At 37.0% G+C, this 16545-nt stretch overlaps 1 protein-coding gene across 1 annotated transcript in view; it reads left to right on the top strand.

Moving 5' to 3' along the window:
* The first annotated feature begins 914 nt into the window (after nucleotides 1-914).
* CATSPERB (cation channel sperm associated auxiliary subunit beta) overlaps nucleotides 915-16545 on the top strand; it is a 156898-nt gene continuing 141267 nt past the window's right edge. Inside the window, exons 1-5 of the mRNA XM_024231934.3 lie at nucleotides 915-1057; nucleotides 3509-3587; nucleotides 7731-7819; nucleotides 9707-9847; nucleotides 13381-13441. Coding sequence (XP_024087702.3) covers nucleotides 3509-3587; nucleotides 7731-7819; nucleotides 9707-9847; nucleotides 13381-13441 — 370 coding nt within the window. The 5' untranslated portion in view covers nucleotides 915-1057. The remainder of the gene's footprint in view (nucleotides 1058-3508; nucleotides 3588-7730; nucleotides 7820-9706; nucleotides 9848-13380; nucleotides 13442-16545) is intronic.

Below are 16545 nucleotides of genomic sequence, written 5' to 3'. Positions count from 1 at the left end.
ACAAAAAAAGAGAGCTCCAAGTTTCTGGGAACTGAGTCTTTATAAGGAGGTATATTTTGTTGTGTTTTGCACACTGTTTCAGGTTCTTCTTTAGGTCAAGGTCACCAGAAAGGGTGAGAGAAATATATTTCTGATGCGGGCTCTTGCAGGAATAGATTAAACCCAGATACCAGACATATTTCAGGATATGAGGGTAAAGCATGTTTTACATGGCCATGTGAAGGGACTTCTGAAGGACAACCTGAGTATAAAACACGTTTTATTATCATCATTATCAAAAAGTATGTGTCAGCCTCTGTGCCCATTCATGACTAGTCAGGGCGCTGGGTAAGACAGAAAGGTTCGAGCTCAGCTCACTCGGTACTCTGTCAAAGGCAGTCTTAGTGAGCACATACAACCACATCAAGGACAGTCACACAACATGAATACGGAGGACAAACTGGCATGCCATTCAGTCTCACTGTTTCCATGAGTCCACAGCTCATTCCTAATTTTGTGCTTTGTGTATTTGCTTGTCTTGTTTACCTGTCAATAAGGCCCTCTCTATTTTTTTTTAAGTCCCACTCTTCCTTCAAGACCCATTTATGAAGCTTCTCCTCTTTGAGAGATTGCCTCCTTTTAAACCTCATTGTATGCAGTTAGCATGAGCTTTTAGCATTTATGTTTTTCCCCAGGCATTCAATGATCACATGATAATTGAAGTATTTTATAGATAATCATATGTAGGTTTCTGATCCTTCCTAGATGAATGTTATATTAAAGATGGAAGGTTTGGAGAAACTCCACCTCTCATCAGTTTTTAAAGAAAATGGCCTGGGGTGCTCTGAAAGAGGCAGTTAGTTGGAAATTCCAACTGCCTGTCCTTTAGATTTTCTAAGCATGCTTCTGTACTTGGTAGCTGCTGATTGGCTGTTGCCAAAGGTGACTAGAGTGTTAAGCCAGTCAACAGAGAAAACTCGGCTCCTGACTTTGGGTCTTTCTTCTCAGTCTATATAGAAGAAAACTTAGAAAAAATATAAAAAAGAAAAACACAACTAGTTGGGCATCTCCTAAAGAGGTAATTACAGTAAAAAATATTAAAATAAGGACCCTGCCAGAGTATGAATTTATAGTGTGATCACTATTCCATAATAATGGAGTAACTATAAATGAACCAACTGGGGGAGGAGATAGCTTCCTTCAGTGGGGCAATTCCCAATGTTTATTTGGTGCCAGAGAAGAGAAAATGCCCAGATACATGACTTGTATCCAATAATTATGTAAAACTTATAATAATTACAAAGGAATGATAACTGGGGGTAATTTAACTGCTAAGTAGGTCAGTAGGGGAGTGTGATGAGGATAAAGAAGTTGCTGCAGTGTATAGAGATATGGAATTCAGAGGTATTACTTTTGTCAAGTGCTTATTCTGTATAGAATAACTGTTAGATGTTTTAAGGTATTTTTCATTTAATTCTCACAACAACACTGTGAAGTGCCTGTTATCCCCATTTTACTGAATAGAATGTGAACTCCAAGAAGTTAAATAGCTTGCTAAAAATCAAATATTTCGATGGACAGACTTCATCTTAGGCTGAAGTCTATGTCTTTACTCTAAACATGAGCTGAAAGTTGAAAGAAGATAGTATCAAATAAGGAAAAGTTGTAATATTGAAGGGAAAATAAGAATGAGACTGGAACTATGCCCCAAAGAGTTAAAGAAACCAGTAGGTAGCAGAAATTCTTGAGCTTGCAGGATGGCAGTTAAGAAAGCTTGCAGAACAAACTTGCTGACATTAAAACCAGAATTTCCACCATGTGCTTCATACTAACTCTCTCAAATTTGCACAGGTGACCCATGAAGAGGCATAAAGATTCTAATAATGGTGTTATGTCATTTAATTTGAATGTTTAGCAAAGTGATATAAGATTTCTCTGGTAAAGGGACTATTTTCAGAGTTTAACTGTGATAATGTCTCCACTTAATGTTAAATTCGTTCTTACACCAAAAATGTTCTTGAGCATTGCAGCATGCCGACAGAATTTTAATCTACTATTTGTTTCCTCTTACCTTGTGAAAACAAGTTGTTTTCTCAGATGATTTTTAAAAATGCACTAAAAACCTTCAGTTCTCCCCTGTTAATGTGATAAGAATGAATTCAAAAAAATCAAACTGTTTGAGCTTTCTATTGTCAATTAAATGTATTTAATAAGCAAGTCAGTTTTGATGAAGGAAAAACACCAGTTACATTTAATTTACTCAGCAGTTGTCAGGAACTGCACAAAGATCTGAGATTTTATTCCACTTAGAGTTGACAAATTAGTCTGTTCCTGTTTTCTTGGATGCTGGCAAAAGACACAAGACTCCTAGGTCAGAGACAAAGGACTTTATTACTAATAGCAAAAACAGTAGCCAGAGCGTCCACAGGTTGCTCACTCCAGTACCCCCTATCCCCCAAGTTCCTTAGAGATGAAATTCATCATGGATGCCATGTTAGTTTGCTAGGGCTGCCATAACAAAGGGCCATACACTGGGTGGCTTAAACAACAGAAATTTATTTTCTCACAGGTCTGGAGGCTAGAAATCTGAGATCAAGGTGTCGGTAGGGTTAATTCCTTCTGAGGGCCATGAGGAAGGATCTGTTCATGCCTCTCTCCTGAGTTTATAGGTGGCTGTCTTCTTCCTGTGTCTTCCCTTCATCTTCCCTCTGAATGTCTTCCCTCTGTGTCTTCACTTCACCCTCCCTATGTCCAAATTTCCTCTTCTCTGAGGACACCAGTCCTATTGGATGAGGGCCCACCCTAATGACTTCATTTTCACTTCATCACCTCTTTAAAAATCCTATCTCCAAACATGATTGCCTTCTGAGGTACAAGTGGTTAGGACTTCAACTTCATAATTTTGGGGGTAGAAAATTGAGCCCATAACGGATGCTTATACACATAGTGGAGTGCATTACAGGAGAGGTAGAGTGAGATTAGGCAATTCACCATGGAAACAAGCCTGCTGTTGTCCGGGGTGCCTTACCTCATCCCTCAAGGCTGGTGGCTACAAAACACAAGCCTGAGATGAACACCATCCAGGGCCTTGCATTCTTGGCACACTCAATGAGAATGTTCAGGAAAACTCAGGACCATGTGAATTGTCTTCCCCAAAAGCAATGTCATCAAAATATTAGATTAAGTTACAGCTGTATCATCCTCAGAATCTTCATCAATTCAGGCTCTGTTTTACATAGCTGTGTAATTGATCTCACCTCTCCAAAAGTTACCTACACTGAAGGAAAACCTGAGCCACATCTCTTTTTCTAGTTTGTAATAATTATACCTATAAATTTACCTTTAATACCAAGTAGGGAGTAAATTTAGAGCTTAGTCAACTGTTGTGTTGTCTGCTTTTGTCACACAGTGTGAAATATTAGGAATATTGAGATTATTTCTTTACTACTTTGTAGTTGTTTATAGCAAAAGGAATTCAAAAATATGTTCAGAGTAATTGAGTGAAAATAATTCTTATTTATTCCAACAGATGGAATCGCCACTTATATATGTTTCAGTTTTGCTTTTGAACATATTTGAATTTTCATCAGGAATAGTATATAATAAAGGTAAGTTTCAGACTGTCTTACTCTCTATTTCCTTCTCAGGAGTTCTTATTTGTGTCACTTCCTTATTTACAGTAAAAAAATTTTTCTTTTAGTATTTCTTCTTTATCTTATCTTCCACTTGTTCCCCAATATTGTCAATTATACTCTGGTCTAGAGGCTTCTAATATCCCGAGTACCTGGGATTACAGGTGCCCACCACCACGCCTGGCTAATTTTTGTATTTTTAGTAGAGATGGGGTTTCACCCATCTTGGCCAGGCTGGTCTTGAACTCCTGACCTCGTGATTCACCTGCCTCAGCCTCCCAAAGTGCTGAGATTACAGGCATAAGCCACTGTACCTGGCCGATAACATGAGATTTTATCACACTACTCAGAACTGTGCACAATGTAAAACTTATAAATTGCTTATTTCTGAAATTTTCCACTTTATGTTTTTGGACTATGCTTGGCTACAGGTAACTGAAATTGTGGAAAGTGAGATCACAGAAAAAGGAGGACTGTTGTGGTTGTATAACTGTGAATAGGGGAATGAATGATTTTCATAAATGGCATTTTTTTTCTGTACGTTTGTCCCACAGAGGATTTTTATTGTAGTCAGAGCAGGCATTCCATTGGTGGTTACACTTGTGTGGTTTCCCTTTATATCATGATTCTTGTTAAAGAAGTCACATACTGTTGAAAGTATAACTTCTCTGGCACATCTTTCCTTTAGAAGTTTGCAAAAGAGTAATTTTCTGTGTTTTATTATTATAACAGAATCTAGCAAACTCTATAATCTGAGAATTTCTAGGCAAAGGGGTCCGTGGAGGGAAAGTTAGAAAAGTTGGAAATTGTTTCTCTGTCTCTCCCCACAGTATCTCTGCCTCTGTTTTTACCACCCAAGCCCAGAAGATCCTGTTGATATGAGTACATAGTTCACAAAATGATACCAAAGTGCAGAGGACAAATCAACTAGTTGCAATGAGACAAGTGTTAGACAAAAACTCTTTGGCCAGGTGCAGTGGCTCACACCTGTAATCCCAGAACTTTGGGAGGCCGAGGCAGGAGGATACCTTGAGCCCAGGAGTTGGAGACCAGCCTGGGCAACATGGCAAAACCTCTTCTCTATAAAAAATACAAAATTTAGCCAGGTGTGATGGTGCTCACCTGCAGTCCCAGCTACTCAGGAGGCTGAGGTGGGAGGATCACTTGAGCCCCAGGAGGCAGAAGTTGCAGTGAGCCAAGATCACTCCACTACACTCCAGCCTGGGTGACAGAGCAACACCCTATATCAAACAAACAAAAACAATTTCTATTTGAACTGGATCTTAAAATGTATTAAAATTTGAGGCAAAAAATGGAAGTAGAGAGAACCCCATGCATTTCAGAGGTGATGGACGAGGTTGTCTGCAGGGGAGACTGAAAAAATGGGCTTAACTGTTGAAAGAGTGTCTAGCGAGATAAAGAGAGGATGTCTCTTAGAGAAACAACTCGGTTCCAGTCTGGCCCACTGTTGTTAGTTATATGACGTTTGAGCTTGATTTCCTCTTCTTTAAAGAGGAGACAGTAATATATGTGGCACAAGGTATTGTGGGAATTTCATAAAATAACATCTAAATCCAGCTCAACCTATTTGAGCTTTAATGGCTCAAAGTATGTTATTCAAAGGAGTTAGTTTCCTTCTGTTTAGTGTCTCACCATTTAAGGAGTTTAATTCATGAGGTAAGGGTGTGTCAGTGAAGATTTTTAAACAGAGAAGTGATTTGGACTTCACAATCAAATTATAGCTTTAAAAAAATGGGTCTGATAGCATTGTCAAGTATGGGCAAAGTGATTGCGTAAGTTGAAAGTACTTTGAAAACTGTTTAACATTATAACCTCCAGAAATATTTGTAAATTTATTTTTGCCTCCTATTTAAATCCAATCTTTGTCATGGTTCTTCCTCTGTCACTGGATGAATATTTGGGCCAGAACCAAGATTTTTTTGGTTACAATTGGATGATTCACACAGTTCTCCTAGAACAATAAACTCTGGGGAATATGAGGGACAGGAGAAATGGATCAGGGAGGGGCTGAGAAACTAGCTGTTGGGCACTATGATCACTACCTGGGAGACAGATTCATTTGTACTCCAAAACTTAGCATACAAAATATACTTTTGTAACAAACCTGCACATGTTTCCCTTGAGTCAAAAATCAGTTCTCTGAGCATTTGAAATTTTAAAACACTTTTGCATTGTAATTGTTGTAATTAAAATATCCAAGCCCATGTACAAGTCAAATTTAACTCTTATTTTATAATTGAAGCTTCTTCCCTGTTTCCTGTCTGGGCCTGTGCTGGTGGGAAGCCTATAGGCGAGGAAGAAAGGCTAAGGTCAATTTTCCTTCTCTCCACTTAGTGTTTAGATTCCTTTTCATCGTCTCATCAACTTTAGGTTTTGACCCTTCCTGCTCCAGCGTTGTAGAAAGGGAGGGAGAAGTGGGAGGGAATAGCACAGTTCTGCCCTAACTGGTTCTGAGGGGACCATCTGACACTTGCACTTTCAAGTTCCAGCAGATGTGTAAAGCTGACCCTTGATCTCTGGGCCCTTGAATGAGTCCTTCATAGCTCCTTCCCCTCCCTCACATTACCAGGAATCTCTCATCTACAGTTCTTCTAACAAAGGCAAAAACTTCTTCATTTCCACTGGTCACTTATTTCTTTGTCTATGCCTTCAAATTCTTTTCACTGAGAGCCATTTGCCACTCAGAAAGACCTTTGAGGACAGGAGCCTAGATGACCCTAAGCTAGTTCTTTTTCACCAGTGACCTATATCTGGACCACAGGAAGCATTCATCCATCTTTTGCCCCAGTAAATTTTGGTTGTGCAGGACTCTTAATGAAACGGAACGAGTTCCCTGGCCCCTCTTGCAGGACATACAGAGGTGTGGCTGTTCTGGCACTCAAACCCCTTACGGGATGGGGAGCATGCAGATGGGCAGGTGCAGGAGCCAGACGAGCACACCTGGGCTCTGGCTCCATGGCAGCATCCACGGGTGGGAGCCTGTGACTCCTGAAGCCCAAGTGGGTGTGTGTTACCGTGCACCCTCTTAGCCTTGCTGTCCACGGACGGTTTAAGTGTTTACCAGCTCAGTGCCTTCTTGGTACCCAGGTTCTTGTCCGGCATCCAGGAATAATCAGTTTGCACATGGACTTGAAGGATGAATGCAGGGGTTTTACTGAATGGCCTGAGGTGGCTCTCAGCAGAACAGATGGCGAGCTAGAAGGGGGATGGTGTGGGAAGATGATCTTCCCCTGGATTTTGGCCTCTCCGACCATCCCCAGCGGAACTCCTCTTGGCATTTAGATGCTCCTTCTCTTCTCTCTGCTGTTCTTTTGCTCTTCTGTTCATCTCTTTGCTTGCCTACTAGTCTGCTCTGAGGCCTGGGGTCTGGGGTTTATATGGGTAGGATAGGGGCCATGGTGGGCCAAAAGGCAACTTTTGGGCACAAAAACAGAAATGCCTGTTTTCATTAGGGCTGTGGGTTTCCAGGCTTGAGGATGGGACCTTTGCCTCTTCTACCCAGTATTTCTGTCTGCTGTCTGTATCATTAACATACCCATCTCTTTCTCAACAAACCATATCCTGTTCTCTCCACCAAATCATCTCTTGCCTTCTAGATTTTCTAAGCAGGAGTCTGAGTTTGCGCCCCAAACTGCAGGGATACATGTTACTTTTTTTAGTGTGCCCATCAGACCCTCTTGCTTCAGACACGAGGTAAGTAAGTAGAAGGGGTCCATCTCCTAACATCTTCATTCAGTACCTCTCTATCAAAACACAAATTCTCTCTGCAGTTGCTGATTCTGGATCCTTCTATACCCTCAAGGTGAGGCGTTGAAGTGTCAAGAACTGGTTTTTGTCTACCTCTAAAAATTTTGTGTCATGGTCTAGCGTGAGTTATATTAGTGCTTCAGCCAAACCTTCCCTTTTTAAACATGCCTTATAGCATATGTGTAAAAAGAAAAACAAGGTGGAAAATTTGAATTTTACCTAAAGTGAATTTAAAATGTGCAATTATAATTCTTATTCCTTAAAAATATTTTGTCAGTTTTAGAAACATGGTACTTTTTATGGACAGTCTTCTATCAGTGATCTAATGTATGTATTTTTTTTATTATTTAGATGATACAGAGAAACGCTTTGCATGTTCTAACAAAGGGTTCCCTCAAGAGAATGAAATAATCAAGTTGCATCTTTTCTTAGAAAACTTGGTAAGGTCCACTAATAGCATGTGTTATAACCCCTCACGTTCCTTTAAAGTTCATGTGTAAAACCAATAGCATTGTATTCTTTCCAAATACCCTCTACTGTGTTCAGACTTGGGGAGGAAAAATTCTATATAAATAATAATTTTGTCTATCTTTGCTAGTGTATGTCTACTTGGAGCAGGTAAAATACTTCACTTAGCATCCTGGGTGTTTTTGCTTTTATTCTTTCTTTTTTAAAATGATGCCTCCTCCCTCCCCTTTTTAGTGGAGTTGATTTGTCCTTTTGAAGTCTGACAGATGTAGCCTATTAGAGAAGGAAAGCTACCTCACATGACCTTGAAAATCTGTCTTGCCTTTGTATAACAAGTACCACATTGAAGTTGTCATTTTGGGTAAGGAATGACATGATCCTTTGATTCAAATAATGGGAGACTTTTTAAAAACACACACAACGGAGTAAAATAAAGCATGCTATCAAGATCATGCAGCAAATACTAACAAAAATATATGTTAATAAAAAATGCACAGATTGTCTAAAAATCTATGATAAATATATATAATAAAAACAAAGAAAAAGACTCCATGAGAACAAATGCATTTATTCCTAAGCCTGCTTTGACTTAGGCCACAATTCCCTCTTGATATGCTTAAATATATATTTAAGCTTTGTGTATACAACTATTGAGAAGTGTATGCTCTCTGAGCCAAAAATGCATTTCTGATTTGTTGTTATATGTTATGGAAAAAGAATGGGCTTTGGAAGAAGGCGGACTTACAGAGCTGGGGTCCAGTCTTGGTTTTGTCATTATGGTCTGTGTGTCCTGGGGCAGGTTACCTAAACTCTCTGACCCTCAGTTCTTCTTCTAAAATGGGAATTATAACCTACTTTTTGGATAGTTGTAGTATAGTAGCTCTAGCAGCAGTAGTATTAGAAGTGATAGCTAACATTTATAAAGTGTTTATGTGTATCAGGCATTTAAAAAAATGTTTAATGTTCATTATGGCATTTAATCTATACATTTAATCTTCTGTGAGGAAAGTACTATTGTTTTTTTTTCGCTGATAACCCTGTGAAAAATTGTACTGCCTTCCCAAACTCCTGCACTCTCAACCTCCCTTCCCTGCCTCATTCTTATAATGTATTCTATATTTATTTCATTTTTTCTATCTTTTCCTTCATTCTCTACCAGTCCATCCACCAATCTCTCCCTCCAGTTTGTCTACTTGCCAATCTCCATTAGAATGTTAATTCCACAGGGGCAGAGAATTCTGTCTGTTTTATTCACATCTACATTCCTAGCACCATTCATAGGAGGGGCTCAGTAGATATTTTTGGAATGAATGTATTTCCCCATTTTTTAGATTAGGGAAACTAAAACTCAGATGGGGAACTTGCCCAAAGCGATCTTAAGTACTAGGAGAATTAATTGAAATAAAGCTCTTGGTATCTGTCTCATGTTAGTTTTCAGGAAAATCCACCATTTCTGATCGCTACATTTTCATATGCCTTCTCAAAACTAGGAAATATCCAGTAAAGATGCAGTAAAATGGGCTTTGCTTTATATAGTTGCTTCCTTTTTTATTTAGACACAAAATAACAATTTTAATAAAATTGGAATTTCTATTTGTGATAACATATTGCTTTGAGTCTATGTTTACTACATGTAATAATAATGACCATTTCTATGATAGAAAAGATTGTTATTAAGACGAAACCTTTATGATGCTAGCATAATAGGTTACTGAGTTCTGAAAGTATACTTTTATAAATATATATATTTTTTCCTAACTAGAGACTGGAATTACTAATCACTTTTAGATTAACTAACTTGTGTGTCTGCATCAAGTGGTTATTAATTGTTGTTTTTTTTTTCTTGCTCTTTCCTAAAGAAAATCCAGTGTTTCTTCCAAACTGAAAATGAAATTGCATCAAAAGCAATGCTAAGTGTGTTCACATCAGGAGGACTTGCTCCCAGCTTGGGAATCATGAATAGTACATATAACGGCATCTTCCACTTTAATTTAACGTTGGTAATTACATTTTATCTTATTCTGTGATATATTATTAACAAGAAGCATACTCTTCCTTATAGGATGTATTTTTTTAAAAATAGGTAGCTGAGTAATATTACATCTATGTATGTTTTAAGCCCAATGATAATGTTACACTTTTTGCTTTAAACAGTCATATATTTTTAAATAAAGAAGAAGAAATACTTATTGGTACCTTTTACCTACATATTTATTATTTATACTGTCCTTCATTCTTTCCTGTAGATGTAAGTTGCCATCTGATGTCAATTTCTTTTAGCATTTCTTACAGTGCAGAACTGCTGGCAAATAATTCTCTGGGGTTTTTTTCCTCCTAAAAATGTCTTTATTTCACCTCTTTTTTGGCAACAACTTTATGATGATATAATTCCATACAGTTCACTCATTTAAAGTGTGCACTTAAATGGTTTTTAGTATATTCATAGAGTTGTGCAACCATCACTACTAATTCCAGAATACTTTAGTCACTCCAAAAGTGATGAAAGTGACAGTCTATAACTATTAGCAGTCACTCCCAATCCCGCCTCCACTCCCCAGCCCTAGACAACCACTAATCTTTCTGTTTCTTTAGATTTTCTAACTTTGAACATTTTATGTAAATGAAGCATATATATGTAGTGTTCATGGCTGGCTTCTTTCAGTTAGCATAATATGGTCAAATAATATCGCATTGTATAAATACCACATTTTGTTTATCCATTTATCAGTTGATGAACCTTTGGGCTATTCCCACTTTTTGGCTCTTATGAATAATGCTGCTGTGAACATTTGTGTGAAAATTTTTGTGTGGAAATATGTTTTCATTTTTCTTAGCTACCTGGCCAGGGATGGAAATGTTGGATCATATGATAACTCCATGTTTGACCTTTTGAGGAAATGCCAGACTGTTTTCTAAAGTGGTTGTACTATTTTACATTCTCACTAGCAGCTTGTTAGAATTCCAATTTCTTTTCTTTCTTTCTTTTTTGTTTAGAGACAGAGTCTTGCTGTGTTGCCCAGGCAGGATTTGAACTCCTGGGCTAAAGTGCCCAGAAGTTCTGCCTCAGCCTCCTGAGTAGCCAGGACTACAAGTACATACCACCATACCTGGGTTAGGGTTCCCGTTTCTCCATATCCTTACCAAGGCTTGGTTTTGCTTGTCTTTTTTTTTTTAGACGGAGTCTCGCTCTGTCACCCAGGCTGGAGTGCAGTGGTGCGATCTTGGCTCACTGCAAGCTCCGCCTCCCGGGTTCATGCCATTCTCCTGCCTCAGCCTCCGGAGTAGCTGGGACTACAGGCATCCGCCACCACACCTGGCTAATTTTTTGTATTTTTAGTAGAGAACAGGGTTTCACCTTGTTAGCCAGGATGGTCTCGATCTCCTGACCTTGTGATCTGCCAGCCTCGGCCTCCCAAAGTGCTGGGATTACAGGCATGAGCCATCATGCCCGGCCTTTATTTGTCTTTTTTAAAATAACCATCCTAGTAGGTATAAAGTGCTATCTCATTATCATTTTGATTTTAATTTCCCTAATGACTAATGATGTTGAGTATCTTTTCATGTACTTATTAGTCCCTTGAATATGTTCTTTGGAGAAATATCTATTCAAATTATTTGCCCATTTTTAGTTGGGGTATTTGTCTTTTTGATTTGTAAAAGTTCTGTATAGATTCTAGATATAAGTCTCTTATCAGACATATGATTTGCAAATATTTTCTCTCGTTCTATGCATTGTCTTTTCACTTTCTTTGTAGTGTCCTTTGATACACAAAAGTTTTTCTTAATAAAGTCGGCTGTATCTATTTTTTCTCTTGTTGCTTGTGCTTTTGGTGTCGTGTGTAGAAAACCATTGCCTGACTCAAGGTTATGAAATTTTACCCCACATGTTTTCTTCTAGGAGGTTGATAGTTTACCTTTTACATTTAGATCTTGGATCCATTTTGAGTTTATTTTTGTATTTGATGTGGGATGAGGGTCCTTACTCATTCTTTTGCATGTGGATATCCAGCCATCCTAGCATGACTTGTAGAAAAGACTATTATTCTTCTATTGAATCGTTTTGGCACTTTTGTTGAAAATAAGTTGACCATAAATGGGACAGTTTATTTCTGGATTCTCAATTTTATTGCATTGATCCACATGTCTATCTTTATGCTAATATCATATTGTCTTGATATTGTTGCTTTGTAGTACAGTTTGAAATCAGGAAGCATGAATCTTCTAACTTTGTTCTTCTTTTTCAAGATTATTTTTGCTAGTCTGAGTTACCATATGAATTTTAGGATAAGCTTGCCAATTTCTACAAAGTAGCCATCTGGGATTCTGATAAGGACTGTATTGAATCTGTAGATACATTTGGGTAGTATTGCCATTTTACTAATATTAAGTCTTTCAATCTATGAACATGGATGTCTCTCTATTTATTTAGATCTTTAATTTCTTTCAACAATGTTTTGTTTTCAGAGTATAAGTTTTATACTTTTGTTAAATTTATTTCTAATATTTTATTCTTTTTTATGTTGTAAAGGGAATTGCTTTCTTAATCTCATTTTCAGATTGTTCACTGCAAGTACATAGAAATATAATAATTGATTTTTATATGTTGATCTAGTATCCTGCAGCCTTGCTAAACTTGTTTGTAAGATCTAACAGGTTTTTAGTGGTCAACTGAAATTTTGAAGCATAGTTTTGTCAAATATAAAATTTCTGGTTGACTTCACTTTATTTCAGCATTTTGAATATTTTATTCTAATGTCATCTGACACCTTTGCTTCTGAATAAGAAGTCAGCTGTTAATTTTATGATTGTCTCCTGTATGTAATATGTTATTTTTCTCTGGATGCTTTTAAGATTTTTCTCTTTGGATTTACCCAAGTAAGGTTCCCTGGGCTTCTTGAATTGTAAGTTTAGCAAATTTGGAATGTTTCCAGCCATTATTTCTTCAAAAGAAGAATTGTACCACAGGTCTCTAAGATCTTACCTGTGGTTTTGGCAGCTGAAATCGCTACTGAATTCTTTTAGCTTGCACTGCTAGTTTTTATGAACTGGTCTTCTGGGGGTGTCCTTTGCACCTTTATTGCCCAAGAATTTGGTCCCAGTTTATGTTTAAATCTCAGAGATTACCATTCTTGCAGTTTCCTTATTCCTGGAATTTTCCTTTTAATATACCAAATGCTCTGTCAACCTCAAGCTCTGTCTCTGACATGTCATGCCAGTAAATACTTCAACTTTGTGCTACCTAAGCTTGGCCGTACAGAGTTCCACTATGTGGCTATATTATACACGAATGATGAATATTTTCATTATTTCCAATGTTCAGCCATTACAATGATGCAAAATTATTCTTGAATACATTTTATTTCACACATATGTGAGCATAATGTAGGAAAAATTCCTAACAGTGAAATTTCTAGGTAAAAGGTATATGCATTGGATGTTTTTGTTTAATTCTCTTTTAAAAAGATAGCGTAGAATGTGATGTGTTGTTATTCATGTTGTAAAACATTGTTTTCTGATGTCTTCTTTATTCAAGTTCAGTGATCGGGTTTTGTGGTTGGTTGATATTCCTAGAGAAAATATCACACAAAGCACAGGTAAGAGTGATCTGAATTAATTCTTTTACCCCTGTGTCTGGATTTATCAAATAAAAAGAACGAAAAGAATGTATTATCTTAAAAATGATTTATGTCATGTAAATCCCCCATGTGGTATTTGGGACATACTTACTAAAAATTATCTGTAGTTTATCTGAATTTTAAATTTAACTGGGATACTGTATTTTACCTGACAGTCCTATTATAGGTAGATTGTTTTGACATATACAACATTTATATTATCCTTTATTTAAAATAAACTCATTTCTTAGAACTTGGAAATTGTAGTATTAATATGGGTACTAATTTATTTTACTGAAGATGAATAATTAATTTTAATATGTTATAAGCTATAAATATGATGTGTTATTTTATTATGGACTCTATTAAGTATTTTGTGGCAGTGTAGTGTCATATGCTACTGTATATACCTAGATGAAAAGAGGAGAAAAGTCAAATTCCAGAAACTGTGAGTATTGATCTAGTGAACTGACCTAGTAGATCTCTAGGCATGAGACACATTCACAGAGGTTAAAAATGGTGGAAGATTTGTTGTTTTAATATGATAGGTGCATTAAACAAAACCAACTTGACTTCACTTAAGGAAAAAGAATAAATTTATTTTAGTCATGGAACCCAAAGACAAAAATGCACCATCTTATAGGAAGGAAGTAGAAATAAGAAATGGAAAACCATCTAAAATAAAATAAAAAAAAAGAAATGGAAAACCATCAAGAACTGAGGGAATACTTTCACCCTGTTTGTCTGTCTTATCTGTATTTTCTGTAAATCTATATTTATTTTTCTTTTTTTGTAGACAGGCTTTCTAAAGTTGCCTCATTACAGTTGAATTTTATATATCTTTCTTATGGGTCAACCCAATTCCAAATTCCCAGGACAGTATCTTCAGTTGACCCATTGTTGATCCAGCATCCACCTGTGCACCAAGCAAATATGGATTGGGAGAGTAGGATGGGGGAACCATAGAGACCAACCCCTCTTGGTATTGGAGTAAAGGACATTCCAAACTGTGTTCTATAGAATGAAGGCAAGGCAAGGTGAGGGTAAGTTAGAGATGATAGAAAAGATTCTATAGATAAAAAAAAGTGTCAAAGATAAAAGTCTGCAATAGATGCCCCAGTGCCGTAACATCTGGCATAGATTGTATCACTATCTTTACCCTTTATTCAACTTTTTTTCAAATTAATTTTCTTATTGGAGCTATCTGTGATTTTTAAAGGAATTTATCTTGAAAACTGTACTCTTATTTTTGATGTAGCCTAACTCTTATTAATATAATGATGGAATGTTATTCCAGAAGCTTAGCATAATATTGACATTCATTTGACCATCGAAGAAGTGAAGATCACATGTTATTTTTACTTCTACTCTTTATTTACAAACTTTAATTTTAGAAAAGCATTGATTCTAAAGTCACCCAGACAGGAACAAAGATGATACGAGAACTTAAGGATTTTAGAAAAAGACCAAATTAGCTCTTTCTCTCCTGATACAACTCCCTGGACTGAGTAAAAAGAAATATCTTTGTGCTAGTACTGTAATAGAAGGGGATGGTTTATGTAGATAGTAATATGCTAAAAATCAGGGGAAAAATGTTCAGAGGTAAGGAGATCATATTTATTCATTCACTTTTTCCTCTTTAATCATACTTTATTTACTGCTATGGCATGAATATGAGTATTATGAGTATATGTAAAATCTTGGGAATATATTTGAGTGTATGTAAGATCTTGGGAAAAGTAGGTTAGGCAACATCAACAACAAAGGTAGTAGAATAGTCATTGTAGTGGCAGTAGAAATAGCAGGCAGGCAGCATTTATTGAATTCTTATTATATGTCAGCACTGCTCTAAACACTCTATGTTAGTTCATTTATTCCCAACTATGGGGTAGATACTATGATTATCTTCATTTTCAGATGATTTAACAGAGGCCCATAGAGTTGTATGGAAATTTAGAGATGACTAGGTGGTGAAAGCAGTTTGAAGTGTGAACTACATGTAATTGTTGAAAGTAAACAGCCCTTCCTTGTTTTACACTACATAATTTGCTCCTTTTCTTTTCATTTTAAAATAAGGTATAATTTGCATTCTATGAAACATATCCTTTTTGGTGTCCAGTTCTGTGAGTTTGGACAAATGTATACAACTGTGATCACTGCAGTCAAGACATAGAACAGTTCCATCAGGCAATAAAATCACTCCACCCATAATCAACCCCTCTCCATCTCCCAGTCCCTGGCAACCACTGTTCTGTTCTCTGTTCCTGTTGTTTTGTCTATTCCAGGGTCATATAAATGGAATCATAAACTATACAGCCTTTGAGTCTGGCTTCTTTCACTTAGCTAATTCATTGGAGATTTGTCTATGTTATAGTCTCTCTAGTGTTGTTGTTGGGTAGTATTTTTTGGTGTGGATAGTTAATTTTGTTGAAGGGCATTTGGGTTTTTCTAGTTTTTGAAAATTATGAATAAAGCTACTGCAAACAATCTTATACAGGTTTTTGTGTGAACGTAATTTTTTGTTGCATTTAGCTAATACCAAGTAGTATGATTACTGTGTTGTATGATAAGTGTAAGCTTAACTTTATAAGAAAAACTGTCAAACGATTTCCCAAAGTGGCTTTATCATTTTGCATTCTGACCACCAGGTGATCTGCATCCATGCCAGAACTTAGTATATGTGTGTGTGTGTATGCTTGTAAATATGTATGCATATATGTATGTATAGACATTTTTTTAAATTTTTAGCCATTCTAAAAAAAAGCATAGTGGCATTTGTGTGGTTTTTTGTTTGTTTGTTTGTTTGTTTGGGGTTTTTTGAGACGAAATCTGCTCTGTCACCCAGGCTGGAGTGTAGTGGCGTGATCTCAGCTCACTGCAGCCTCTGCCTCCTGGGTTCAAGTGATTCTCCTGCCTCAGCCTCCTGAAGAGCCAGGATTACAGATGCACACCACCAGGCCTGGCTAATTTTTTGTATTTTTTTAGTAGAAACAGGGTTTCGCCGTGTTGACCAGTCTGGTCTCAGGTGATCCACTGGCCTCAGCCTCCCAAAGTGCTGGGATTACAGGCATGAGCGACCGTGC

This window comes from Pongo abelii, chromosome 15, assembly GCF_028885655.2.
Source record: "Pongo abelii isolate AG06213 chromosome 15, NHGRI_mPonAbe1-v2.0_pri, whole genome shotgun sequence".
In the NCBI taxonomy this organism is placed as follows: domain Eukaryota; kingdom Metazoa; phylum Chordata; class Mammalia; order Primates; family Hominidae; genus Pongo; species Pongo abelii.
This window is presented reverse-complemented; position numbering and strand designations above follow the sequence as displayed.